Source organism: Equus przewalskii, chromosome 1, assembly GCF_037783145.1.
Source record: "Equus przewalskii isolate Varuska chromosome 1, EquPr2, whole genome shotgun sequence".
NCBI classification, from domain to species: Eukaryota; Metazoa; Chordata; class Mammalia; order Perissodactyla; family Equidae; genus Equus; species Equus przewalskii.
Window position 1 is genome coordinate 123,200,433 of NC_091831.1, and position 18,190 is coordinate 123,218,622.

The window sequence follows — 18,190 nt, forward strand, 5'->3', positions numbered from 1 at the left end:
CCTAGCAATGGGGTTAAAGGCCCCCAAGCAGAGGAGCCTTACAGAGTCAACCACAGCAGGGTGGGCAAGGGCGATTCCTCTTCTCTCTGGGCAGTCCCAAGGGGAGGCCTCCAGAAAACCAAAGCCAGTGGAGGCTGTAGGGGAAGGGATGACAGGCAGAGGCTCACAACCCCACCCCAGGCACTGGCATCAGTTCCTCAAACAGGAGGCCGCAGATCAGGCTGACCTGAGCCAAACCCTTCAATTCCTGAGAAAGGGAGAAAACACATATTAACACTCTCTCTGAAGTATCTGACTATGCTTTTTAAAGAACCAGAGGAGCAGCTCTCGGAGCTGGCAAGCAGCTGCCCACCAACCACCCTGCACCCCAAAGGAGGGCTCGGGAGGCCTCCGCTCTGCAAATCCAGGCCGGGCTTTCTGTCTCACCCGGGTGACTTTTTTTTTTTTTTTTTTTTTTTTTAATGTGCCAGGAATTCCTCTCCCACGTGGGGTGGACTCCGAGGTACTCAATTAAGCAGCCAATGAAAAGTCAGCTCTCCGGTAGCAAATGACCCTGACACTTCTTGTAACATAAACAGTTGAAACGTTTCCAATTAGAACTGGAGACAGCAACGTTTGAACTCTCTCTCCACTCCCCTCCTTCCTTAAAAATAATTGTCAAGCGCTTTTGGACAGGGTGTTGTATACATGTTTTTTATTTTCTTTTCTCTTTCTTGAGCATAAAAGAAATTTATTTTTCTCCTTGTTTTTCCTAATTTGCGGGGTGGCATGGGGTGGGGGGTAGGGCGGTTAAAGGGGGGCTGGCCTCGTTACTTACCTCCCCACCCTGCTTCCTGCCCTGGGCTCAGGCAGCCCAGGAGAGCTGGGAGGGACGCCGGGTGCGGAGCGAGAGGGAGGCAGAGGTGGGCGAGCTGGGCCTTTGACCCTACAGCCAGACCCTCAGACAGGGCTGGGAATGAATGAATGAATGAATGACTATGAATGCATGAATGCCTTTCCTTCAGCGAGCGCTCACACGATCCAGCTCGTGGGTGCAAGCAAAGGGGGCGCCGAAGTAGGCAGTCGAGCCAGCTGCCCGGGATTCGAATCCTGACACCTCTGCCCAGCTTGGGGCAAATTACTGAGCTTTCTCAACCTCTCTTTTTCACTCTATAAAATGGGGCTACGAGCCAGGCTGCTTCTCTCAGGAGTGAGGTGAGGATGCAGAGTTCTCTCCCGGGTAGCGCGCCCTGCCTTGTACACACTAAGCATTCTAGAGCCGTTATCATTCCTGACGGCGTGACAGGGTCCTCCAGCCTGGCCAGGCAGAGGAGGCTGCGCTCTGCCGAACCACCTCTATCGCACGTAGCCGCTGGCTCCTCCATTGTACCCGGCCGGGTGCTCGCGCTGGGGTTCACAGATGAGCTTGACGTGACTCTGCTCTGCTGGAGCGCCCTGCATCGTGGGGTCCCCAGGAGCGCAGACATCGGGGTAGGAGCGACGCCCAAACCCGGGACGGAACTGCTGTGCTCTTCTGTCCACAGTCCGCAGAGACCCGGACTCGGGGCCCGGGCTTGTCGGCCGACTGCTGGCGGGCGCCATCGGAGCCAGTCCAGAGTGAGGCTGGGAGAGGGAGGCCCGACGAGGCGCCGAGTCCCGGGCATCTTGAAGGCATTGTGTTTAATAAATCCGGGCAAGACGCACACCCGCTCTCCCGCCTCTCCTCTCAGCTCCTAAATCGAGACCTGCTGTGGGACCCTCAGTTTATGGGGGATCTCAAAACCCCCTCCACTTTGATTAGCAGCTTCAAAGAGCTCCCTTTAAAGTTCTCCCCCTCCCCGCCCCCACCTCCCCTTTTACAGACCACCCCTCCCCCATCACTCCTCCTAGACTTCTGGACGACAACAACAAAACACTTAATGCAAGTTTAAGGGGGCGGGGGGATCTTTCAGGCTCCCTCCTGAACATGGGCCGTAGAAATTACCCGTTTCAGGCGTGCGCAGAAGTCGGAGAACCGTGGAGTCTGCTTTTTTTCTCTTTTTTCTGTCTATCTTTTTTTCTTTTCTTTTTTTCTTTCTTTCTTTTTTTGGGGGGCTTGTGTGTGTGTTTTTACCTTTTATTATTTAAATTGATACGTTTCATTACTAGGGAGAAAAATAAAATATTCCTTTGATACACAAAATCAAATTGATATTTAGCCTCTGCTTACTTTTTTATGCATGGCTCCTTTATACCACATGGTAGTGACAGATTGTTTGAGCTGGAAGGAAAAGCCATTCAAAGCTAATTAAGCAGCCATTCCAAGCACTATTTGCAAGCGGGAGGCTCAGAAGCCTCGGCATTTGTCAGCGCTCCCCCACCCCGCGTGGTTTTGACTGACAGCTCTGGCCGCGGACTGACAGCTCCCGGTAGCTTCACCAATCAGAAACTGAGAGTCCCTTCAGCAGTCTCTGATTGGTCTTTCGGGTCTCACTTGGGGGCGGAGCCAGCGGCCCCCACGTGGGAGCAGAAGCGAGAAAGGGGCGGGGCGGGTAGAAGCGGGTGCGCCCACCCGTGACGTAAGGGGGAGGGCAGAGAAGGGGGAGGGGAAAAGGAAGCTCCAGAAAGGAGCCATTTTGTGTCTAATGAATGCTGCGGCCAGATGCTCGCATCTGTCGAGCCCGGCTTCTCACCACCCCCCTCTTCAGTGCTCGCCGCACACGATTTATGTTTTTATTTAGGAGAATAAATAAATGAAGAGACGAGCGCGGTTCTGGGCTGGCGGCCGGAGCGGGCGCAGGGAGGTTCAGCTCCGAGGCGGGCGCTCACGTGTAACTCCCTGCGCACTGGCCTCCGAGCGCCCGCTCGCTCGCAGCTCCTCATTAAGATGCAAAAGCGAACTCCGGCTCCTAATGAGGGGAAAATATAGATCCAGGGGCGCGCGGCCCGCTCGCGCGCGCCCGTCGCCGGCCCCGGGGTGCGTGCGGGTTCTCGGAGATGCCCGGGAGGGCCCTGGAGGTCCACCTGGGCCCGCCTACCTGCGGTGCCTGCGCGGTCTGGGGCGCGGCGGCTCCAACCTCTAAGCAGGTCGAGGGCCGCGTCCCCGTGGCCGGTGTGCCCTGATGTAACCCCGAGGGCAGGAGATCTAGGCTATCGGTTTGCGGGCAAACCGGCCCCCGGAGTCGAGTGGCCTGTGCGACCGCGCGGGGAGCCTTGGAGGCGTGGGGGCGGGTGAGAGTCTGCGCCTCCCGGGGCGTCGAGGCTGGCGGCCGAGACACCCACAGGCTCGCGCACGCGCCCCTCCACAGGCTTCCGCCGACGCTGTGACACTGCCGCGAGCAGGCCGAGTAAACCGGGTTGGAACTCGGAGATCCCGGGCCGCAGCGGGGCAGGGCCGCCACCCCGTCCCTCACTCGGCTCCTCCGGCCTCAGCGCGCAGTCAGGAGCTGCGGCGAGGGCGTCGCTGTACCCCCCGGGAAGGCGCCCCGAGTGGGGACAGCGCGAAGTGAGCCGGTCGTCCGCGGGCAGCAGGGCCCTTCCTTCCATCTGTGCTGCCCGCCAAGCAAGAGTTCCTCAGACTACTCATAGGCAGCCGTCGCACATCAAAGACGCTGTTTATTTGGCTTTCTGAAAAGAAGGACGAATGAACAAAGACGAAAAGCTGGGGGCCAGTAGGGGGGTGGCGCTGGGCAGGAGAAGGGGTAAAGAAAGGGACACCTCAGTTACGAGCAAATTTTTTAAGGTGGGAAGCAACTTTGGGAGCCTCCATTTTATCTGTCCTAAATCTTGTGAAGTGAAAACATTAAAGTGACAAAGTGATTCTGTTTGTTTTATAGTATCTAATTGGGCTGCTTTGCAGACCTAATGAGATTAGCGGGAGGAATCGTTCGCCGCCACTGCAGAATAAACTGATACATTACTACCAGCCACAGGTTTTGAGGTCTGTACAGCTTGGGTTTTTTTCTTTTGTTGTTATTCCTCTGTCTTCTCTCTTCCCCCCTCCTGCCAAATAATTATTTGCTAGTAGATCGTGGGAAAAAAAAAAGAGGCGGAAAAAACCTCTAGTAGCCTAGGACTATAATATATATCTATTTATTATATGTCTTTCGGTTAATTCCTGATCTGAGGAGCGCTGTTTTTCACTCCCATGCGAAAGTCACCAGCGGGTAGGGCCTGATTGCTACTTTTCATGCATAGTTTTAGACACAAGAGGGCATTGTGACGTCGCGCCCGGCGGCGCCCAGTCGCAGGCCGAGTCCGGCAGCCCCACGTGGGGACCCCGCGTTCCCATTGGCCAGCGCCGGGCGAAGCTGCCACATTATTTTGTTACTTTTCAGTCCCTATTTGGAACTGCTCTCGCGGCAGTTCAGACCTCGTGCTCGTCCCCCTCGCTTGTCTGTGTGTGGTATCCGAAGGTCCGGGGCACTTTTCTGGTGTGTGTGTGTGTGTGTGTGCGTGTTGGGCGTGTGTTTGGGGGGATTGTCGGGGCGCGGAGAGGAGAGCCGGGCCGAGGGGAAGGAAGGAAGCCGCAGAGCTCCCGGTCTAGAGCTGCGTCTCCTCTCCAGCGCTCTCCTGCCTGCGCGCTCCGAGGCGGCGGTGGCGGCGCCGAGCGCTCCTCGCTGGGGACGCGGCGCTCGAGCTGGGAGCAGCGAGGACCCCTTTACGGAGGTTTCCTGTGCCCGCTGGAGTTAGGATGCCAGGGAGGTTGATTTGCACCTACTGAGCCCGGAGTTTCCTCGGCCCTGGGAAGGGCTTGCGGCGGCGGCGGCGGCGGCAGTAGCAGACGGAACAGCAGGCTCTCCTCTCCGAGGGGGGGCGTCGAAGCGCCCGCGCCTGGCTCCCGCCCTTACCCTCCGGCTCTCCTGCGGCCCCAAGCCGCCACCTCGGTGCCTGCCTCCTTCCTCCTTCTCGCCAAGAGCCGCGTCTGGGATCGGACCCGCGCGCCCCGGATGCTGGGGCTGCCCCGGCGCGCCCCTCTCTTGGCGCGACGCGCTGAGTGATCCGGCGGGGGCCCGCGCTCGCCCCAGGAGGGGCCCCCGGCCTCGGGACCCCGCGCCGGACCCGCCGGGGAGACGACGATGTCCGCGCAGCCCCCGGCTCTGACGCGCTCCACGCAGCCGGGGGAAGGCGGCCGGCCGCAGCCCGCCGAGCCCTAGGCGCACAAAGCCCGCGCCCGCCGCCCGGCCTCGGCGCCCGCCGACGACTTTGCCGCCTGCTCCGCGGCTCTTTGTCTCCACTTGGGGCGGGCGCCCGACTCTGGGATTTCGCTGCGAGAGCGGGCTGGGGGGGCCGGGGGCGAGCTCTCGGTTTCCCGGCCGCCCCCCGCTCGGGCTTGGCTCCCCCCTCCCCCGCACCTCCCCGGCCCGAGCTCTCGGCGCTTCCACGCTCGCGGAATCACGACCCCTCCCTGCCATGTATCCGCAAGGCAGACATCCGGTGAGTAATTGCAACTCGGTTTATTTAAGCATCTATCATGGCAGGGTGAACGAGGCAGTTTATCTGGCACCTCCATTTTGCTTGTTGCTACCTTTATGGTGTGTGGGGGGTGTGTGTGCGCGCACTCACACAAAGGGGATGGGAATGGGGCGGGCGCCGTTGAGAGAGGAGGTTAATTCCGCCGGAGTGGCGTGGGGGGCTGCCTGTGTTCCAGTGGAGCTGTTTGTTTTCACGCTGCCCCCCGCCCCCTCTCCTAAGTCTCTCAACTCACCCGGCGTGTCTCCACCGCCCCCGTCTTACTTGGGAATGGGAGCCCCTTGGTGAAAGGGATGGGAGACCCGGCCAATAGGGAGAGATTGGGGCGCCCCCCTTCCCCCGCCCCATCGGGGAGCTGAGAAACTTGCTGGGAAGGTTCTGGGCTGAGGGTGGCCTCTCTGGTTGGGTAGGGGCGGGGGGAGGCCGGGGGAAGCCGCCGAGGGGCCCGGGCAGCTTGGAGCCGCGTCTGACGCCCCCGCCCCCTCCCCTGTCTTGTCTTCGCGGGCTCCAGGCTCCCCATCAACCCGGGCAGCCGGGATTTAAATTCACGGTGGCTGAGTCTTGTGACAGGATCAAAGACGAATTCCAGTTCCTGCAAGCTCAGTATCACAGGTAAGGCCGGTGGGGGCCGCCCTGGGCCTGGCGGGGAGGGGGCGTCCCCACTGGCGCTCCTGCCACCCCCCGCGGGGACAGAGGGGGCTCCCGACCCCGGGGCGGCGGGACAGCCGGGGCCTCCGCCTTTTGTTTCCCCTTTCCGTGCGCGGCGCCTTAACCCTTTGCTGCCTGCAGCCTCCTGGCTCCCCGCGCCGCTCACAGGGGCCCCCGGGGTGGGGGTCGGGGTCGCCGACGGGCTCGCTGTGGGTCTGGGGGTCGCGGGCCTGCGTCAGGGTGCAGCCCCCGGCGGCTGCGATGCATCCACTTGCCCGGCCGCGGGAAGTTTCAAGTTGTTTCACTCCCCTCCCCGTGGCGGGGACCCGAGTCCTACTCCTCCCCGAGGCTCCGGGATAATGGGGTACCCCCGGGGGGGTGTCAGGGAAGTGGAAAATGGCTCCCCGAGGCCCTTCGGTTGGGGCCTCGGCGGAGGCTGCAAGCGCCAGGCCTGAGCCGGCTCCTCCTGCCCTCGCAGCCTCAAAGTGGAGTATGACAAGCTGGCGAACGAGAAGACAGAGATGCAGCGCCATTATGTGATGGTGAGAGGCGGCCCCACGGGGCCGGAGGGGGTCTGGGGAGACTGGAGCTGGGTCCCCACCTCGGGCCCCGCCGCAGGGCAGCCCTGGGAGCGGGTGTAATCGGAGTGCCCTCCCACCCTGCCCCAGCCTCCCTTAGCCGGCCACTTGGAGGAGGGTGGATGAGAGGAGGAGCAGCAGGAGAAAGCCAAACCCCAGGCCAGCACTTCTACCCTGCCTTTGTGCCCCTCTGCTTTGAAGGTTCCCGAGGGCTGGTTGCCCTGTCTTGGCTAGTTAGATAGCATTGGATCAGCCCACGTCAGGACTGGATAAAAATCTCTCAGAGACCTCCTGGCAGCGTTGGGAAACTGTACAGCCCTTGGGTCTAGCCAGAGTGGGACGTAAGCCCTCTCCGCCTACCCCTTTCCTTCTCCAGGGTTTTCTGAGACTGGAGGAGCCTTTGAAAGTGCTCTGCCTCCACTCCCCTCCTCAGGGATCCCCCAACAGAGAATCTTGTCAGCCCTGGGGCAGTAGGTAGACTGTCTTCCCTTTTCCAGTGTCTCTTCCAGCAAGTTTCAATCTTCTGTTTGTGAGAGGGCATGGAAGGCACTTAAGCGCAGCTCCCTACACTGCTTTGCACATAAGAGGCCTTCGACACGTTGCTAAATAACTCTCAGAGGACAAGAGGGTCCCAGTGTACACAGGATTCCCTGTTGAGCCCAAATCTTGTATAAACAGGATATATGGCACATGTGGTGCTTGTGGGAGGGAGAGCCTAGCTATTCTTACTCCTGTGTGTATAATGTTGTGTTGAGATGAGAAGAACACTTGCCCGCTGTCAGCTCTTAAACCCCTCGATAGCTGGCTTTGGGGTTTGATTTAAACTTTTTAAGCAAATGTATCCTAAAAGTATGGTTTGGCCTGAACCTTCCCAGTAGCTGATTCTGGAAAATGAACAGATTTCTGTGTTGTCTGTTAACGGCAGCTCTTTTTACTTTTAGTACTATGAGATGTCCTATGGCTTGAACATTGAAATGCACAAGCAGGTAAGTGCTTTTCTCTTTAAAAAATGGGGCTCGTTTTTAAAACTTACATAATACATGGATTTTGTATGGCCCCTCCTGTTTGAAAGTGAGCCTACTTCTGTTTCTCTTACTTCTTGAGGAGAATGGATCGGGTCCTTGAAATGCAGGGTCTGAGGCTTTGCTGATTTCTTGGTCGCGGTGAGTTTTTAGCGTTGAGCTTGTGAAATTAGTCGAGTCTTGGATCTTGGTGGAGGATAAGGGAGCAAAGGGAAAGTTGTACCTTCAAAATCTTCCTTATAAACTCCTGCAGCCCAGAGGTGGCAGGCTGCTTTCATCTATTTCAGTGTAAAATTCTCAAGAGGAAATGCAGGAGGGGTGTGCGTGTGTTTTGTGCTCACTCAAAAATGTGATGTTCTGCCTCGATAAGATTAAACTTCGAGAGTCTTAAACGCCAAGCTGAGCTGTCAAAATTTAAGGGAACTAGTCACTAACTGCTTAAAAACGTAAAGTCGGAATGAAGTACAACCCCAGTGCCTTCCAGTCCTAAGGCAGCTTTCTCCTGCTATCTGAGTCTGAAGGCAGCTGCGTTCCCATTTCACAGAGAGGAAGCTGAAGCTGAGGGGTGAAGGAACTTGCCTGGGGGCAGCCTAGCCGGGACTTTTGAGATGGCTGGGAGTTGAGCTCAGCTTTGAAATCCTGAAGTCAAACCAGTTTAGCTGGTGTGGTGGTGTTTGATGGATCTGTAAACTACCTGCTATTGTCAGTGCTCTAATAACAGTATCCCTCAAACCAAGCAAATACAAACACCCTTTATCTCGGTGCCTATCAGTAACTAGTCCGGGTGCTAGGCTGGGCTGTGGGAGAGGCCTGTTTGTGTGTTTGTGTTCCGAGGAGAGGCTGCCTGTAATTTGGCTTGGCCGGCGATTAGAGTTGACTTGGCACGTATAAATGGTGCAGACCGGTTGTTCTTTTTAACAATTGGTGTTCTTGAAATCTCAGAAGGCTGTTGACTCATTCTAGCCCTTGGTGACCGTGACTTGAATGGGTTTTCTGCTCTAAATTAACAGTCGTTTACAAGGTTTAAATTTTGCTCTTTAAGGGGGCAGGACCCAGGGCAGGTGAGAAGGGCAGGTGACCCCTGGAATGCTTGTCGGCTCTTGCCCGCTCCATTGGTTTCGTAGAGAGCCTTTTGAACGTGTGGTTTCCTTTGCCCTCCTGGAGGGAGCCCCAGTGTTGAGTGAAGGGCAGCCAGAAAGGGGCCTGAGGGTGTTGAGCAATGTGGGAAGCCAGCTTGTGGCTTCCTGAGGGATTAGCTCCTTAGGAAGGCACATGAAGGCTACCAGGTTTTTACTTCTTGAGCCACAGAAATCACAAACAGACGCTGCTTTGTACGTAAGGATGTTTCTCCTTGGGAGAACGGACTAGATAGAGATAGGTTCTGCCCACCTTTAGGTGGAACTGACTGGGTCTGACTCGTCCAGTAAGAATGCATGAAGTGCAGCTGGGGTCCCAGGTGTTGAAGGACCTTGGGGTGTTATGCAAGGTGCCACCTCCTCCCTTTATCCACCCCCCCCCCTTTTTTTCTCAGCACTTAGTATCTTGGGTGTGTTTAAAGAGGGTAATTGCACCAGGTTTAAAATTTATAGCAGCAGTTATTCTAAGAGCTTCGTAATTAAGGTATAATATGTCGTTGCATGTTGAGGTTTGCATGGGTGGTGTTCCCCGTGTCTGTGAGTGGATGGTTCTTTGGCACAAAGAATGCACCTTGGTGGAGCAAAGCTGTTCCCGGAATCCTGGGGACACTCTGAACCCAGTAAGAGTTAACCATCTTAACGCATTTGGTGGTGGGGTTTGCATCAAGAGCAGCTGTGTGCATCTGGGACTTCTGGCTGTTCCCCAAACAGGGTTCTTAGGGGGAGAATGCCTGAGGTTTGGCTACATCGTCTCATTTAATCCTCTCAGCTGCCAGAGGCAGATAAATGGATTCTTTGCCCCCTTTTTATAGGCGAGGAAACTGAGGCTTCAGAGAGGCCAGGAGGGCGGAGCTGGCACTCAAACCCCAGCCTCTGGATTCCCAAACTGGGCGCTTCACCTCACATGCCACTCACCTTTGCCTTCCAGCCTCAGCTCCCCGCCTGCTTCCCGGCATGCAAGTGTGTGCTCCCAGCGAGGTGCCTTTGCAGGGTTTATGGCAATCTCTGAGTTGGGTGAAATCGCCCTGTGGCTGTGTAGGAACAAAGAGGCAAGGAGGTGAAGAAACCTTCGCTCAGAAATGCAACCCTGACCTAATGGGGCTGTCCACGCCCTGGGCTGGCGAGGGTTCTGCAGCAGAAAACCCGGCCACTAATTGCAATGTGGGTCTTGGGTGCATTTGGCGGATGGTGGTTAGGCCTGAGCAAACAAGTTTATCAGCTGACCTGTTTAGCGGTTGACTGGTGTTTTATCTGCACACACAATCAAGTGACTGGAGTGCTTGAATTATTCATGCAGTGTCCTGCCCTCTAGACTTGACTGTTCGTGTGATTACATCTGCCTGGAACAAACAGGCTGGATTCTTCATCTTTAAGCTTGGGTGGGGGTGGGGACTGTCTGTACATTTATATAAGAGATGATCTCCAGAGCCAGCACCTTGAGAAGTGTGGCAGTCCTCAGCCTGCACACACACACTCAGACACACACATGCACATTCTCTTACCACCACCACTACAACCATGTATTTTATAAAAAGCCCATCTTTGTTGGCTCTCTGGGAAATGCTTATTAGTTGGGAACCTCAGGTTCTGCCAGATGGGCCCAAGGATTGAGAGAGGGCAGCTGATGGGGTATCCAGTCCATTTTTATTTTACCCAGAGGTTAAACTCAGTGTGGCTGGCTCTCTTCCTGGTTGTTTCTCTAGCTCTCTCTCATTCTTTTTCCAAGCTGTCGAATCCCAGAGAAGTAATAAATGGTTTCTCCTCCTCCTCTTCTGCCTCCCTCCCTAATTATGGTAAAGCAAAGATTGCAGAATCACGGTTCTGGCCCGAGACGTCAGACGTCACCCACCTCTCCAAGCCCCTGCTTCCAGGCAGAGTGCCGGGTGATTCTCTGAGGCCGGGGAGGCCCCGATGGCTGGCCAGCTACCTCATCAGTCCCCATCTTGTTCCTGCAGAGGCTTTCCAATGTCAGCCACAAATCACAAAGCCAGCTTACAAGCAAGCGCTTCAGACCAACGGTTGTGTGTGGGTTTGAGGCACTGATGCTATGGGAAGCTGGCTCAAGCCATCTTTTCACCCTTCGGCCATGAGCACCGAGATTTTGAAAGAGGACTTGAGGTTTGGTTTGGGGACAGTGTCATGCCAACACTTTACTGTCACCTTTTTCTGTAAACCCAGCAACTTTTCCTCCTGGAACCGAGAGTCCTTTGACTTCTCATCCAAACCTTTCAAGTTACCGATGAGGACAACGAGTCTCAGAGATGGGAGCTGATGTTTCCAGAGGCATATAGTCTTGTGATAGTGGCATAGCTGCTACCAGCCTTTCCTCCCAACCCCAGGTCTCTTTTCAGCAAGACTCAAGACTTGAAGAGTGCTCGTTTACTAACTAATCATGCTCTGTCTCTTTAATGACAGTTGCCTCTTTCTGTGTTATCATCTGAAGAGGCTGAGGCTACAAACCTGGCTACACCAAAGTCCAAAGTCCCCCAGTCCCTATCAGCTGAGCTCTCTTTGCCCGTCGTCCTCTTCCGAATTGCTGGCTATTTGCACAACTACTGATTTGATGTGTATAGTAGTATACAGGATACGTGACTAGCAATCCCAGAGATACGGTGCACAGGTGAGCAAAAGTGGTAAAAACCTGTCACCATTTTCACCTGAGGATACAGAAAGCCATGGGGTGGCCGTGAACACAGGACTGAAGAGGGAGATGGGACATCTCCATTTGTCACCACCCCCCGCCCCGCCCCGGGGTGTTCTCACCTAAGTAATAAGGGGCTTGGACTGGAAGATCTCTAGGTACAACTGCTTGAAGTTCTGTGACCATCGAGAAGGTGCGAGTGGCTAGAGGGAGCCAGCAGGTGGCGAGGTTACAGTGACCCTGCCAGGAGTTGAGTCTGTCTTGGAAGGGAGAAGGTGGGAACCACTCTCCAAGTGGAAGGGGGGACACTCGTCCTTAGAGTAGGGCGGTGCCTGTTTGGTGTCTGGGTTGAGCTAAAAAGAAATTCCTTCGAGTATCATTTTTTGCCCAGAGTGCTGGCATCCAGGAACCCCTCTGTGTGCTGGTTTCCGTCTGACTTTTCCTGCCTCATCACTCTCCTCTGGAACGGTCTCCCCTCTACTCGTGCAGCTCCTCTCACTGTCCTGGGTACTAGCCTCGCTCAGCTTTGGGGTCTGCTGAGCTCAAAGCTCCCTTCACCCTGTCTTGTTCACCCAGGAAGAGCTCCCACCCTTCAGGACTGCCTTCCACCCAGCCTTCTCTGGACCCCTCTTCTTAATTGCTGATGGAGTTGACAGAGTTGGGGGCCGTGTACATCTTCAGCTCTCTTCGTTCACGTACGCCTGATCACTGAAACGACCTGGGAGATGGGCACGTGGTCTCTTGTCCTTACTTATGGATCAGGAGACTGAGCCTGTGTGGGGACCTGGCTCCTAATTTAAAACTCTTTCCATGAGCTCTCTGGACCAGGACCCCCAGAGCACAGAGCTCTTCTTTCTCTCTCTGGATTCCTCCTTCCCCACCCAACACAGGAAGGGTCTAGTCTGTGTCAGAGGCCCTTCGTTTCCATTTTGTTGTAGGAATGAGTCAGTCAAGAAATGAATTCCCCTTTCCTTCCTGCACAGGAAAATGTTTTTCTATCCCATTTGTTTGTACAAAATACTGGGCCGCCAGGACACAAAGGCCAGATCTCAGTGGAGTTTCCCCGTGATCGGGCAGGCATGCCCGATGTCCCTTCTCGCAGCTCATTATCTCATTGTCCTAAGCATGGAGGATGCCCCTCTGCCAGCGCCCCTTCTCTGCAGGCAGCACGTGGTAGGTGCCCAGGAAACATGTTGGTTTTTCCTCACTCAGAATTGCCCGGCTTGTCAGAGGGTGGAATTCCGACTCCCTGAGCCCTGTGAGTAGGAGGTGGGGGTTTAATTGTGGGCTGGCTATGGCTCTGCAGGCTTCCTCCTACGGCTCAGCATCCACTTTCTTCATCAGTAATACAAGGGCGTTGGACTCATTCCCAAAACGGTTATTAGGGGCCTGGGAGGTGCTGGGTGAGGGCCGGGGCTGGTCACACAGACGAGTAAGACACCATTCCCTCCATCTAAAGTCATTGCGATGCAGTGAGGTAAGTGCTAATGGCCGAGTGTCCCAGGAGGAGCACCCGGGACTGAGCGGCTTGTTCTTGCTGGAAAAGGGGAGCCGGGTGAGAGAAGACGACCCCGAAGGGCTGGCACTTGAGCCTCGTCTTAAAGGGCAGGCAGGGGTTTGTAGGCAGAAGCTGGCAGTGGGGGCTCCTCCACGGGGGACGGCGGCTCTTGGAAAGGCAGTGAGGTGTGTTCCGGAAGCCACAAGTCCACAAGTCTTCGGAATGATGCGGAGGGGGGCTCCGCTTGGGGAGTGAGGCGAGGTGGTGACATTTTGCAGCAAAGTGATCTCCAGGGCCTCTCAGCTCTCACACTCCCGACTCTGTGGCTCCTCCGGCCCCATATGGCTCTCCAGGGCTGGCCCGAGTCCATCTGCCGAGGTGGGGGTAGGGGACGCTCCACGCAGTCTGTGGCCTCCCCCGCCTGCTTCTCCACCATAATGTGCTGGTTTGAACTTTATTCCCCAAAGTGGCATTGTCTCCATTCTCATATTGGTAATTCTGTAATGACTGGTTATGACCCTCCCCTCCCCCATATTTAATTCTCATCAGCCCAGCTCTCCACTTTGCTATTAATGATAGCAGCCAGCAAAATAGCTTTCAACATGCCATTGACAGTCTGGTTTAAGAGAGCACTTGAAGTAGTGCTAGACAGCTGAAAGCACCCATAATTGTGTACCAGAGTGAGAACTGCGTGCTCAAGGGCCTTGTTTTTATATGCTTAAAGGGACAATATCTTGTTTTCAACAAATGCTCTCTGAGACTCACGGCCAAGATGCTTTCTTCCCTTCTCTCTTTGCTTTTCTCCCTTGGCTTTTTCTTTTCTTTCTTTCGCCTTTCAAAATATATGTTCCCTCTCAACTTGGGGCTAAGGAGAAACTCAGGGAGGGGGAATTTCCTGCCTCCGCATCAGTGAGGACTGTTGGCGGGTTTGTCGCTTTGAGGCACCCTCCATTGCAGACAGCAGACCGTGGGCCTGGGCCTCCCCTGAGGGTCCTTCGGCCCTGGCATTCTCAAGCAGGTAGTGGGGGAGTTGCAGTTCCTACTAAGGTTGTTTTTGAGTTCTTTTGTTTGCCAAGGATGTTGCACAGTCAGCTTGAGGATGGGGCAGATGGGCTTCCGAGCTGTCCCTGTGAATGTTGAGTAAAGCAGAGGCCACATTAGTGGGGGCACTGGGGGAGGGGTCCGCCAGTTGGAGAGTCAGATCCAAAGACCTCTAAGCCTGGTTCAAATCAGATTCTTGTGCAGAGGTCCCTCTGAAACCATGAGGGTGGGTAGTGCAGAGACTTACATTCTTAAGTGGGGGTTCATCCCAGTTTAGGGGGTTAAGCAGGAGTCCCATTTACTCAGCCCTGGAGATTTTCCCTGAGCGTGAACACCCCCTCCCCTTTGCCCTGGCCGACTTCATTACTCTGAAGGTGCGGCAGGCTGTCGGAAAGAGGCTCCTTCACCCGCTGTCACCAAAGCGCCCCTTTACCAATTGCGTCCTTCAAAGGGTGAAGAAGGAACCAAGTTCCCAGCATTGGGAAAGACCAGAAGTGGGGCTGAGAGGCCGGGGAAGCCCTCTTGGGGCCTGGAGTCTGGCTGCGGCCATTGCCCTGTCCTCTCAGAGGCCGGCTGTTCTTGGCGAAGACTGGGAGCAGGGATCGGCTTGGCTTGTCTGTGGGAGGCAGGCGGCCCCTCCAGTTATCCAGCATGTGAGTAACGCAGGCGGGGGTCTGGGGTCCTGGGGCAGCTGCCGCCGCCGCCGCCACCGCCACCACCACCACCAGATAATCCCAGGACAAGGCCTTTATTGAGGATAAAGAGTGAAAATTTTGATCTTCCAAACATTCTGGATTTTAATAATAGAGCCCTCCTGTACTGATAGCACTTGACTGTTGGCAAAGCAGATTAGGCCTTTTCATCTTGGGAACCTAGAATAAGGGCCCCGGGGTCCAGGAGACACAAACACCACAATGAAAGCCTCAGAGCAGGGCAGGAAAGGCTTGGGGTGTGAGGATGACCCGCATCCTTCCGGGGCCCTGGAGGGCTGTGTTCTTAAATTGGGGGTGGGCTGGGGCAGAGCGGGGTGGAATGACGAGGCCATGAGTCCCTGAGGGACAGGACCAGTTTGTATTCGCCGCAGCCTCTGAGCCCAGCATGGGGCCTGGCCCACTCTGGGGGCACAGTGTGCACTTTGTGGGGCACTCGAGGACTATGCCCCAGTTTGGTGTTCTCCCTGACTCTGTATAGTATTATGGACTTTCTGGAAAGGATACAAGTCTTTCTCAGGTTGGCTGCAAAAGTCATGATTATAGAAAGAAATGTAAAAGTATCATAAAGCTTTGATTTAAAGTGTCTTTAATATAGCTTAGGCATTTTTTTGTGAGATGAGGAAAGGAGAGGCATGAGGAAAGAGAGTTGGGAGGAAAGAGGATAAAGTGGAGAGGTGGGGGAATGGGGAATGAGGAAGAGATGGTCAACCTGCTGAATTTGGATTAAGGAGAGGAACTGTAGCAGGAAGCAGGGGTGGTGGCTTGGAGGGTAAATTAGTGAACTCTGCTTGTCATGCCCTGGCAGGCTGTTTGGGCCCGGAGCTCCAAGAGTTATGGCCTTATCTCATTGCCCTTTTAAATCCTTGATAACCATTATTCACAGCTCTTCATCTGTTTTGTTTTTTTTTTAAATTGTGCGTAAGAACTCTATTAGCCCAATGGGAGAAGATGCTTTTTAGTTGGCACTGGAGTGCTACTCCGTCTTCCCCCAAATGCACCAGGAGTCCTTCCTGCAAGGCCTGCAGCCCTGGGAACACTGCCGGCAGGGCAGGGGACTCTTCCTTCCCAGTTGGCCTGAAGGCTTTGGTTTTAGACTCCTCCACCACCACCCAGCCAGGTGTGACGGAGGGCTGGGGGAGGAGGCCCTCTACCCACTCCCGAATACTCCCTTGGGGAGAGAGCCCTCAACAGGCTGTCCTGACCCCATGTCTGAAACGAATCCTCATGAAGGGCATGCTTTGTGAGCTGGGGTGATTTCTGCTGGGGAAGAGGAAGGCCGTTCAGTGTAGACTGGTGGGCGAGGGATGGGAGTCAGTCCTCAATAGGGTGGGGCTGGGGTGCAGGAACTATCAGACTGCTGTCCAGGAAGAGGTAGGCAGACTCACTGCTCCCGGGGGTGCTGCAGGTGGTACCCCAGGGTCTGGAGGGAGGGGAAAGCGGCCCGGTGGGAGTAGGGTGAGGGTGAGATCACGGAGGGAGGCGGAGAGCCAGCCGGGACTGATGGGCCAGTAGGGGCTGTAGCTTCTCCTTACGCCGTCACTCTGGGAAGGAGGGAGGCCTTCCTCTGAGCTCTCTGACCAGTGCACAGGGCTGCAGTCCAGTTCTTATCTCGCCTTGCCTAAGAGCAGAAGTCCTAGGGAAAGGCTCTGGAGGAAGTGAGGTTGACGGTGCTGCCCTGTCTCCCACCCTCCTTCTGTAGCCTTAGACCTTGTCCTGGAGGAACGGAGATCTCCATGAAGCCGGCTTGAAATGGGGAGAAGCATTAGAGCCCGCAAAGAGCTGCCTTGCCACGGCCAGGTGCCTCCCACTGTTGACTCGACACTGGCTTCTGTGTCACCTGGCACTTGTCTGTGACACCAAGGAGCCCAGCCTGGAGGAACTTCTTAAGGGGGGCTCTCTAGATCCTCCTCGTCTCTCTTAGCCTCTTTGGGTTTCTGTCTGTTCTCTCACTTGGGTCTTACTCCACTTCTCAAGAGACCCACACCTGGCTCTCCCTCGCTGTCCCCCTGACCAAGCCCCTTTCTTCAACTCTGGTGATGCTGTAGGAACACTGGGCGTTTCCCAGGCCTTCTGGTGATGGGTGGGGTGGGTCCCTGGTAAGCCTGTTTTTACTACACCTTTTTGTCAGTGGATTCAGAGTTTCTCCATCAGAAGTCAACTGGTTCTGAAAGGGGGATCTTGAGAAGTTAGATCAGAGCTCCAGGAGTGGGGAGGTGGTATGTCCTGGTGGCTGAGAGACAGGCTTGGAGGTCAGACAAACTTGGGTTTGAATCCTAGGTCAAGACTTACTGACTCTGTGACTTGGGGCAGACTCTGAGCTCTGGGAACTTCCGTTTGTAATGCGGATGATAATGACACCCACCTATTAGAGCAGTGCTGTCCCGTGAACTCACTCCGGTTGTGGAAACGTGTATTTTACTGTCCAGTATAGGAGCCACCAGCCAGATGTGGCTACTGAGCACTTGAAGTGTGGCTCCCGTGGCTGAGGGACTGAGTTGTAAATGGAATTTTAAGTAACGTTAGTTAGCTGTACATGGCTGGTTGGTTCATATCTTGGACTGTGGTTATAGGGAGCGTTAGGAGGATTATATGAGGTGACCCATATTAACTCTTAGCACAGTACCCACTGTGCGTACAGGAGGACCTAGCAAGGTATTCTCACAGTGGGACAGAGTCCCCAAAGTTGCCAGGGAGGACAGGATCTTGGTGTTGTGTGTGTTGTAAGACTTCCCAGGGCCCCTTCTCCTTTGTTGCTTGCCGGCTCCGCGTGCCAGCCCTGCAGAGGGGGCGTCATGAGCACCACCTGACAGACAGGAACGCTGACGTGTACCGAGGTTAGTGACTCGCTTGTGGTGTCACGGTGGACCGGGGCGGGTTTAGAACTGGAAACCAGGGCGCTTTCACTTGTGGACCGAGGATCTTTATCCACGTGCCATATCAAGGTGTGGTCTTTTGTGGTCTCCCCACATGCCCAACCCCCAGACCCACCTGTACTGCAGGGGTTTGATTCCAGTTCTGGGAAGTCCCCAGACAAAGCCTTTCAGAGTTCAGTAAAATGTGAGCGTCAGTGATGCGCAGATCAGGGTTTTTCCGCCTGGGCACTACTGACATTTGGGGCTGGAGAGTTCTTTGTGGTGAGGCTGGCCTGGGCATCCTAGGATGGTTGGCAGCATCCCTGGCCTCTTTCCCCTAGTTGTCAGTAGCACCACTCCAGTTGTGACACCCAAAAATTTCACCAGACATTGCCTAATGTCCCCTGGGGAGCAAAATCGCCCCTGGTTGAGAACTCTTGATGTAGGGGGAAGAATTCTGGCTCTAGAGCTGGGAGACTTGGTTGCCACTGTCTTGCTCTGTGACCTAGGCAGCTCCTTGCCCTCCCTGGGCCTCATTTCCTCATCTGTAAAAGGAGATGTTGAACACGATGGTGGTTTGGGAGGAGGTCAGTTGGAGAGGGAGCCGATCATATAAACAAGCCGATCATAT

At 55.3% G+C, this 18,190-nt stretch overlaps 1 protein-coding gene across 21 annotated transcripts in view; it reads left to right on the forward strand.

Moving 5' to 3' along the window:
- Positions 1 to 4,256: 4,256 nt before the first annotated feature.
- TLE3 (TLE family member 3, transcriptional corepressor) overlaps positions 4,257 to 18,190 on the forward strand; it is a 49,782-nt gene continuing 35,848 nt past the window's right edge. For 14 of the 21 annotated variants that reach the window (XR_011540612.1, XM_070622093.1, XM_070622133.1 and 11 more), the window contains exons 1-4: positions 4,308 to 5,394; positions 5,942 to 6,042; positions 6,557 to 6,620; positions 7,598 to 7,642. Coding sequence is in view for 20 of the 21 variants with exons in the window: in XM_070622093.1 (XP_070478194.1) it covers positions 5,371 to 5,394; positions 5,942 to 6,042; positions 6,557 to 6,620; positions 7,598 to 7,642 (234 nt within the window). In the remaining variant the exon portion in view is untranslated. Of the gene's footprint in view, positions 5,395 to 5,941; positions 6,043 to 6,556; positions 6,621 to 7,597; positions 7,643 to 18,190 lie in introns of all 21 variants that reach the window. The other 7 variants (XM_070622073.1, XM_070622054.1, XM_070622142.1 and 4 more) reach the window with 3 other exon arrangements.